Source organism: Ylistrum balloti, unplaced genomic scaffold (assembly GCF_031769215.1).
Source record: "Ylistrum balloti isolate Yb309-2 unplaced genomic scaffold, AGI_CSIRO_Ybal_v1 Utg369870, whole genome shotgun sequence".
Classification (NCBI taxonomy): Eukaryota; Metazoa; Mollusca; class Bivalvia; order Pectinida; family Pectinidae; genus Ylistrum; species Ylistrum balloti.
Window position 1 is genome coordinate 345,425 of NW_026782013.1, and position 10,839 is coordinate 356,263.

At 34.1% G+C, this 10,839-nt stretch overlaps 1 protein-coding gene across 1 annotated transcript; it reads right to left on the minus strand.

The window, feature by feature from the left end:
- Positions 1–746: 746 nt before the first annotated feature.
- On the minus strand, positions 747–10,629 carry LOC132545979 (pre-mRNA-splicing factor RBM22-like). Its single transcript, XM_060209662.1, has 9 exons — positions 10,576–10,629; positions 8,422–8,475; positions 6,499–6,661; positions 5,424–5,524; positions 4,132–4,304; positions 2,969–3,169; positions 2,312–2,559; positions 1,735–1,902; positions 747–1,589 (listed from the first exon to the last, which is right to left on the minus strand). Exons 1-9 carry the CDS (start codon positions 10,627–10,629, stop codon positions 1,447–1,449), a joined length of 1,305 nt encoding a protein of 434 aa, XP_060065645.1. The 3' UTR covers positions 747–1,446.
- Between the last annotated feature and the right edge of the window lie 210 nt (positions 10,630–10,839).

The window sequence follows — 10,839 nt, forward strand, 5'->3', positions numbered from 1 at the left end:
TATTTAAAATCTGAAAGATGAGATTATAAAACATTTTTGATAGATAAGTGACTGGGTTTAATGAAAAAGTAAGTAAACTTTATAAAAGGAAGAAAAATATTCAAGATAATATTGGTTACTTCTATAGGATATAAGAGGTGTTCCATTTTGGGTACCTCTATCTGTTGAAATGCATTGCTGAATCTAATTGTAATAAGAAATAATCTTCCATATGTAAAACGCTAACAAATAAAGTTTGTATTGGAGTAATATGCACACTTTAGATTAACAATGGAATTGCATGCATATCAAGATTCATATGTGAGAAACTATAGTTTGCAAGGCTGTGTGCTTTCCTTTAATAATAATGTGACAACTTTTCACCTAAAGTTTATGGCAATTCTTTCTCTTTTATTTCCTAATATGTCTTTCTCACTGAAAACCACAACATACAAAAATAAAGCTCAATAGACTCTTTATTCTCTCAGACAAACCATTCACATTGCAGGGAAAGATCTCTCGCTATCAAAATCCTATTTCACTCATACATACAATCTTGCATTGTTCCCCTCCAAACTTCCATCGTTTTATTTCATGTTTTATCATTGTATGATTGTATTACTAAAAAATCTCTAATATTTACAAAAGACTACAGATTCAGATGTAGAGGTGCTAAATGTAAACATGTAACACTGAAAGACCAAATACATACATATCTTTAAATATGCACTGAAAAAACCCAGACAACAAAAAAACTATACAACAGATGATTTTTAAAAGAAATAAAACAGTTTTATTAAAAGACTCCAAGAATACAAGTTCCTATTGGTATTATTTCCTGAAGACTGAGTCACAAGCAACTTTTTTGTACCACAAACAAAATCTTCTGTCCAAAATGAGGTGCTTTTCCCCTTGAGGAATTATAATTCTCCAAAGATTGATTTTGTCACCTGTGACTTTTTTGCATGAAACATGAAATCTCTTGTTCCTTTTGAGATATTTTTTCATAAGTGGCAACACTAACACTGTCACCGGTAACATTTTACTACCACTAGTCACATCTCTTCCGATAACTTATTCTGTCCCTAAACCCACTTCCTCCTTCTGTGATCTAGTGGTTCCTGTACCATTGTGTACTGCCTGTAACATACTGTGTAGCTGTAGAAGTGTCAAGTAAGACTGTTCCCAGGGTAATGTCATATTTGTGTTCAGTGAATTGTTGTGGTCAGGATGATAAAGCACATAATGACACATAATGCAAATGCTGACTTTCCTCCCAATAACCAACTGCATACACAGTCACATCAATCGAAACCCACAGGACTCTGCTCTTAAGACAAATGACAAGATTACAGTCACTTGAGTTTCCAACAATAACATACCAGTGTCCATGTACTGTAGCCCTTGTCTTCTTATTCAACAGTATAATCTGGTATTAAACATTATGGAGATGACAATCTAACATGATTATGATTTGCTGCTTGTGGTGACAGCACCCATTCTTGTTGGGTCCTGTGAGGGGTAGTGTACTGGCATGGCGGAACCCATCATCACTCTTGGAGGGGGACGCATCGGCATCATTCCTGGGGGAGGGGGAGGTAACCTCACACCTGAACAGACGAAAAGACATAATTCAAAGTAAATTCATAACTTTTCTAGTAGAAATTACATTAACTAATATGATAATAGCTGAACGTAATTTTATTTAAGTCATGACAATATTATATCAAACTTGAGCAGTTTTGTGTTACAAACCTGGTGGGGGAGGTCCTCTGAACATTCCAAATGGCATCATGTGTGCACCAGGAGGAACAAGACGAGGAGGCATTCCTCTTGGAGGACCAGGTGGCATTGGAAGGTGGTTGGGGGCATTGGGTAAATTAAAGAAATTATTTGCAATTTCTTCTGGTGGTGGAGGCAAGGCTGAAAGTTGACACCAATGCAATCAGAAGTTATCAATTACACTTAAATGAATCTATTATGGCGACTTCAGCAACACGACAGGTGTCTATATAAACACACATATTACTCTTACTATATCAAAATTACTGAAGCAAATTGAAACATGTTTGGTACATTGCATATGAAGTTATTTCTAATCATATTTATGTAAGAAGGCTATTACTTTTCTGAAGGAAATTCCAAACCTACAAGCTACCTATTACAAAAAAGTAACGTTATAAGTAAAATAAAATATTCTCATTTTTTTTAGAAAATCAGTTATATTTATTAGTTCTTTGTGTTAGCATCATTTTATTCTCATCCAACATAATATCAACATAACTGAAAACATGTCAGACAAATGAAGCTAAATCTGTGACCAAGTACTTACCCCCTGGAAGACCAGGTACTGGCTCAAGAGCTTTTTCTGAGTCCTCTCCATCTTTCTTTGTGATTCCTAGCTGGGCTTGAGATTTACCCCACTTAATGTTGAGACGTCTTCCACCCATAATCAGTTTATTAAAAGACTTCTCTGTGGCATTCTCAGCTGCCTGTCTTGTTGTGAACTGCACAAATGCACACTGCTGCTTACTGGCGATGTTGATTGATCTGATTTCTCCGAACTGGTAAAAGTGGTCCCTACGGACACAAGGTTTGATACAGAATTTACCACTTAAGCTTTGGTTTATTGTTATAGATGTGTAAAGGAAATACTATACATCAGTTACTGGTGTAAGAAGTAAATATGTTATGTGGTCTACTTGTAAAGCTGACATTACAGAAGATAAACATCAAGAAAAGAGTACACTGTTGACTGTTTTAAACATTTTGAAGCTCTTCTGAGATGAACAAAAATTTTGTATAAGTAATGATAGGCAATAACTCCATTTTCACTATGTTAAACTCAAGTTGTTCACAAAATCATGTGAATTTATGCCCAAAAAATTATGTTTGAAATGTTGATGAACAGGTTATTTGCATAACCAGAAGCGTTCGAATATCATGATACAAGGGAGACAACCATTATACACTTGTGCAAAACACAAACCTGAGTTCGGTCTCTCCTATTTTGTCCCCAAGATTTCCAACATAGAGAGTTGTGATGGATTTATCTTCTGGAGCATCTAACTTTGGCATATTACTGTAGCGGTTCATGAGTTTGTCTGCCACAGGGTCATTCATTCCGTAGAATCTGTCCTTTATGTTTTGATCTGCTAGAGGATCATCAGGATCTGTTGGTTTGTCATGTCTGCGGCATAAGATAATTTATTCTAAAATAATAGTAATAAGATATGTTTTTAATTGGATAATTATCTCCAATATACTCAAGAATTCTGATGCTAGCCCAATAATGGCAGCCATCTTTCTGGTTGAGATAGATAGTTGGAGAACTTTATTATAACAATTCTACATCATGTACATGTATTCTACATCATCAATGCTTGAAAGGAGGGTTTTAATTGGCTAAGAACATGTAAAAGACTGTTTCACACGAAATTGTGCAGTTTTCAGTTTTTTGTTGACTTTTGTTGATATTGAGATAATTACATCACTTTTTAGCTCAAGTAAGTTTAGAATGGGGATAGTATGTTTGTTTTTATGCATATACAGGAGATTAGATCGTGAATTTTGTGGTCAAGTGTTTAAACAACAAAATTCCAGTATATGCATAAAGACAAACATACAATTCCCTAATTGATATCATCCATTTGTCTTAATTGTTCAGGCTCTAGTTTCACAAATCTTCCTTAACTTAAGGAAGTTTCCTTAACTAACTTTTGTAATACTTTCTTACATGAAATTTTAACCTAAGGAAAATTCTTTAAGTTAAGGAAGATTTGTGAAACAGGGGCCAGATCAACCTAGAGAATAATATAACTTCATTTCTACAATAAATAATAACAACTGGTAAGTTCATTGTGCCTGTCATATGTTAAGCATATGCTCTTGGATGAATCGGTCCCTGGCTAAGAATTTCAGAAACTCATGTATCATATGTAGTCCTGATGTTATATTTTGAGATACAGTGAGTAGACCTTTGCAGCAGCACCAATTGTTCTATCTACAGAGGTATTTATAGCATGTTGTATTGGGTTTTTATTACTCCCATCATTCACAGTAGATGTTCACAGGAACACACATTGTTCTGCCTAATAAGTATTAGGTTAAGTATCAGGAATGATAAAACACTTAAAAGTTATACGATCATACCTGTAGGGACACTCCTCTCCTCTCTTACACTCCCCCTTCACCCAGAAGGAGCAGATATGAGGTCTATTTCGTTTGTAGTAGGGTGTTGTACGGGCCAGTTTCAGAAGCATGTCACTTGGAGTCTGAGCTTTACCCAACTGTCCAGGTGCAACAGTACCATCACCATTTGCGATCTGAAAATGACAATTATCAACTGCAGTTTAGTATTTTTCCGTGCATTTTTCAAAGTGAATTTTTTTACTATTTACATCAATTATATCGCAACTCATTTAACAAGTTCTAATAATATAATAAATTGTTCTAAAAATTACTGGAATAAAATGTTAACACACACAGTTGCAAACATCTACATTACCACTGCAATACTATTCAGACATGAATTTTATAGTTTTATGATGTTTGAAACAAAATATGCATTCACAGAGCCATTTCGTTGAATCTTTTAAAAAAAAAACAGACAGCACAGATCAGTAGGGAAGCAGATCTCCAAAAACGTTTTGCATATGTAGGATTAGAGGTCCAGTCATGCCTGGCAGAATCTAATGGCAGAAAACCAATAGTCTGCAAAATTATATAAAACAATGTCATGTATATACACATCTGAGAAAAGTTTATGAAATTTTGTGAAAGAGAAAGCAAAAAAAAAAAAAACCCTTATCCTTGGTTTTTCTGAATTTCAGCTCAAACACTCTTAAATTGTAAATTTCAAGCTGCAAGTTGACCAAAATATAGTTAAGTTTATTGTAAACTATGTCTCTGCAGATTCTGTTTTGTCTTGGCGATTTTCAATGGATAAGGAAAAAGTGTCCTATATGTCCTTTAATGTACATGTATATTGTAATAAATTGGTATAGTGTCTTCCTTATCATGTATATAATATATTTGGGTGAAGGCATATAGAGGGTAATGGGGAATGATTTGTTGTATACTTCAGCTTTAACTGACACCGGGAGGGGGACCATGCTGATAGTCGACAGACTGACACGGCTAATGGCTTAGCCGAGAGCTTGACCTTAGGTCAATTGGACTATCAAGGCTTCAGAGGAGTTCCTCTCCAGAGAACAGATGTGTGTGTGACTGTCTCGCTGGATATTTCGTTGAGGTCTATTACCTCAGGGTTTCTTGTGTGTTGATCTGGGCTAATATAGTATGTGTTGTATAAAGTGTAAATAAACTTGTAAATAGAATTTTTGCTGTTGTGATGTATTTCCACTGACTCTGTAGATATATATCCACCCAGTCATGTTACAATATCTATACTAATCCTGGTCACAAATGTTAACTGTACAAACCTCATTCTCCATGTTTTGTGTGTAATACTCTTTGTTTACATCAGACTTCGGCATGTTGTCTTGGATCTTCAATGCTGCATCTCTCACCTGCACAGGTAAGCCTATGGACAAAATCAAGTGTTTATAAGATCTCTCATTAGTACAAGTAGGACTATTGTTAGTCAAGTGTTTACAAGATCTCTCATTAGTACAAGTAGGACTATTGTTAGTCAAGTGTTTACAAGATCTCTCATTAGTACAAGTAGGACTATTGTTAGTCAAGTGTTTACAAGATCTCTCATTAGTACAAGTAGGACTATTGTTAGTCAAGTGTTTACAAGATCTCTCATTAGTACAAGTAGGACTATTGTTAGTCAAGTGTTTACAAGATCTCTCATTAGTACAAGTAGGACTATCGTTAGTCAAGTGTTTACAAGATCTCTCATTAGTACAAGTAGGACTATTGTTAGTCAAGTGTTTACAAGATCTCTCATTAGTACAAGTAGGACTATTGTTAGTCAAGTGTTTACAAGATCTCTCATTAGTACAAGTAGGACTATTGTTAGTCAAGTGTTTACAAGATCTCTCATCAGTATATGTTAGACTCTGACTAGTCAAGTGTTTACAAGATCTCTCATCAGTATATGTTAGACTCTGACTAGTCAAGTGTTTACAAAATCTCTCATCAGTATATGTTAGACTCTGACTAGTCAAGTGTTTACAAGATCTCTCATCCGTACATGTAAGACTATAATGGAGTCACTGAATTACAAGACCTCCCAATGGTTAAATTTTAGACTGATAAAGTATTTACAAAATTTCTCATTGGTACACATAAAAGTATTGCCAGTTAAAAGATTACTGGCTATAGTCAATCAAACAATTACAAGACCTTTCATCAGTACAAGTAATAAGAATTAAGTCATTCATATGAAATGGTGAATATTTTCATTATCTCAGTTGAACAGAGAAAAATCAAAATGCAGTTGAATGATTCATTTAAAATTTTAGCGATTCTTGTTGAAAATATATCAATTTCATGAAAATGTACACAAATGCCCCCTCCCCCAAAAGATGTCATGAACAGTTTTATTACCATACTCAAGATCTAAGAGGCAAGTCTGACACACATTCTTTATCTTTGAACATGTTTGGCACACTTCAGTCTTTTTGAACCTCATACGTGCACCAGGACACCATCTGAACACTGTAAAAGGACGTGCACAAATCTTGCATTCCTTCCCATATTTCTCCTTCATCTGAAAATACAAAAGCAAACAGGTGTAAGGAAACCTAATTGATGCAAATTCTGCCATTCTACACATATAAGACTCATGAAATTTAATACCATATATGTATACATGTATTTGTAAAAAATATCTACAATGTTTCCTCTAATTTTAACATCTGAATTCAAATCTGGCACATGATGTACAATGTAATTATGTATAAATATTTTTTGAACTCTCAAGTTATAAGTAAAGATTGTCATTGATGTTACATGAATGTATGGCTCAACTCTATAACTCTATCAGGACACAGTGGCACTTCTCAGTTTTTATCCATGTACAATAACACTACAATGTCAGCACTTATTGAAACTAAATGACCAGTACCTTTGATTTACATAATAAGTTTGATTCATGATTTACATACTAAAATAGTCTTGAAATGAAAATGTCTATCTTTTCTAGACACAGCTCAGTTACCTGGTCAGCTCTTGAACACTAAACTTATCTTTTGTTGTTTTAATCTTTCTAAGAAATACTTGTCAATGACTAAAAATATTGTTGGGTAAAATTAAGGAGACATGTAATGACTTTTTCCAATCCTATTAAATTTATAGAATTACTTGTCAATGACTTAAAATACTGTTTGGTAACATTAGAAGAAACATTTCAGGACTATTTCCAACACTGTTATAATTACATGCAAATGTTGTTATGTTTTTGCAAGGTCAAATAGTACTGGTGTAATGGTGGATATTGACATCGTCAAACTCAATGCTCCAACATCCCCTAAAAATATTCAGCCTTTATATTTTTGTTGTGGTGACAGTCCTTTTACACCTCAACACACAAATAACAATTTTCTGGATTAATAGTGTTGTAAAAACAAACAAAATAAATTAAGTTATTTTTTGCATTGGCATGTACCCAAAATCACAGATGCATTTCTTTGGAGCAAAACGTGGATTGACATTTCATCCCTACAAACTCGTAATTAAACACACACACACATTAAGAGACCATGCGGAACCTAAACATCACAAATCAAGCTTCAGAAAATATCCTTCCAACAGTCAAGAAATAGTGACAATACACTTCAAATGTCAAATTCCATGATGGCTTCCTGTCAGCCATATTCAGCCTCAAAATTTACTAGACACAACTAGTGATCAAGGATTATTCTCTTTGTACTTCTAAAGAAATGGTTATAGCAAACTTCAACTGTCAAAATCCAAGATGGATGGGCACAACAAGCTATAGCAACTTACATGTACATCTTTAAGTTTCAGAAATATCAATACACTACTTCAAGATATTATGATAACAAGAATTGTTACCTGACAAAATTTCTTAGATGTCAATAGTTAGCTGATATCTGCAAATTTTGGCAACTAATAACTCACTGTTAACTGCTTGTGCATTATAAAAATTGGGGTAAAACTTAAATGGAGCATTGTACCAGTGCCATTTAAGCTACATTCAAAAGTGCTTAGAGTAAGGGGTTTGACTTCTGAACTTGAAAGTAAACATGGATGAGTCCATGAAGATAAAGGTTTCAAAAGTTCAGACCCAGCATATAATTTTCTTTGTTGACTGACTCACAGGATAGCTAAAGTTCATTTTATTATTAAAAACTACAACCAAATCATTTTCAACTTTTTCTATCATTACACGGAAAATGGAAGGTGAACCACATACTTGAATAACGTACTATCTGATGGGCTTAAAAGTGTTTGTCAGGTTGATTTTATTCAATGTATGCAGATTCTGTTCTGGTGTTGCAAACTTACCATGCGTATGTAAGGATTGTCTCCGAGACATGTCTGGCATAAAATCGGAAAATCCTAAAACATGAATAAGAAATTCAATATATATAATGTTCAATGTATACAAATAAATTGAATTCAAAAGATAAAGCATTTCCACAAAAATATATACTTGGGTGGTATGCATGGGTTTATTAATTTTGTCAAGGCAGTTTTCTGATATATAGGCATTCTTATGACCATAAGGTTACGTGAGTCTATCAAAAAAGCATTGAGAGGCAACAAGCGTCATGAAAATTTCTTTTAAGATACATAATGAAGTTAGCGACATCAAACATGTTATTGCCAGGACCATAATACACCTATGTAACAAGTTTCATTTTGTATTTGTGAAATAGGTTTCGTTAAATTTTCTTTGGTCATAAGTACATGTGTGTATCATTCTCTAGCAACACCCTCAAGCTACAGTGAACGAACTTGGCACTCGCCCACTCGCCAAGGGGGAGTGATATCATTATTGGGCGAGTAAAATCATAAATTGACTTGTCCGGTTTGGTGAGTACGACAAAATTCCTCTCTCCAAAATAACGTGTTTAATTTCTTTGACCAATACGCTGAAGTAAGTTTGTAATATATCCGAGTTTACAGTAACTTAATCGTACAGTAGTAATGTGTCCCGTAGTAAGTACACGTAACAGTTTTCTGGCTAAATCGCTGTGAAATATGTCACCACTTGTTGATGGGTTGTGCTACTGACAAATACAACCGTGTTCCGATTGGCGGATACACTGTAATGGGACGCTAATCACTAGCAGTGTTACATCCAGCGTGTTTTCGGTTCATCAATTCAACATGTCCCTATTACGGTATGGCTTCACCGGCGCAAAAGCACCAGTTGTGACGCCGATTGGGAATAACAATAATACCAAACTGAAAGAATATGAGAAAAACAGAAAAAGAATATTCAATTCAAAATGGAAGGTTGGCCATGCTTGGTTAGAAGATTAGGAAGACGGTACAGGTATGTACTGTAAATGGTGCAGAGACAATCGTGAACTGTTGAAGTCTCGTGGATTGATAAAACGCAACACCACTTTTATTGATGGGTGCTCATCTTACAAGTTGGAATCGATTACATACTTCTGTCACCAACTTCAGTAAATAAAATTAACCAGATGTTAACATGTCTCAATTCTTTATTGTTAACCCTAATGAAAATGAATCAATGTAGCCATTAATAATTTGGGCGAGTAGAAATTTGTTTTGGGCGAGTTGATTTCTATAGGCACTCGCTCGGTTCGGCGAATAAAAAAATTGTTAAGTTCCAACACTGAAGCTATATATATTAAAATACTAAATAAAGTTAATGACATGTAAAGATATCTTCTTAATATGATCATAATACATTAGTGTATCAAGTTTCAGGTTCATAAAAAGATATATGAAAATGGGGATATATATATGATAAGGAATTCTGACAAGCCTCCAATATAAATGAGTCCAAAGGAGGAATCCCTAAAAGTGATAAAGTTAAAATTCATGATCATCTGTGACATTTGCACTTAATTCTCACTCTGGCTGCACACTATAGTAAATGGAGAACAAAGTCAGATATATAAAATGTCATTTTAGCACAATGTTATGCTACAGAGGTGAACATTTTTTATGCAGTTATACAAAATCATAGTCACTTAAGCTAGGGGTGAGTCATGTTTGAAACATGACGCCCATTTGGTTACAAAGTTTTAAAATAACTATAAATGTTTCTATTTCAAAATGACTCTGCATTTTGAGTAATTAACTACTCAAAGCAGTACTGTACCTGTCCCTCAAATGCAGGACTTTTTTATTATTATTATTATTTGCGGGGTTGTGCCCAGGCAGATTATGGAAATATTGAAAACATATCTTTTGATGTCGCTACATTTAAAGAGTATATTAAAAATATTTTCTGACGAAGACTCACGTGTTGGCGCTTTTTCGATAGACCAGGTCACACAATATAGCCAATTTCTCTTAACCACGTTTATGAAAATTTGAGCATTTCAAACATACACGATGTTGAGACAATGCTGTCTCTAACATATTAACTGTTATCCAAACTAGTATTCATATGAAAGGACAAAAAACGCTTCTAAAAATAAATGATACGAGGAAAACAAAAATACACAAACTTACAGACTCTTCCCAATTCTGTCGATTGTACGTATTCGCTCCTTTAGAAGCCGCCATCTTTGTAGTCAGTGTTTGGGTGATCTATAATTTCAAAGCGGAACGAAAAATATCATCTTTTTATTTTTTTTGTAAGTGTCAAATACATAATAATAACCATTTGGTAACAAGTTCTTTAAAATCAAATGACAAAATTTAAAGTACGAACTTTTTTTTTATAATGTACATTTCATAATGCGTTTCGAAAGTTTATTTTCACGTTGTTTCGTA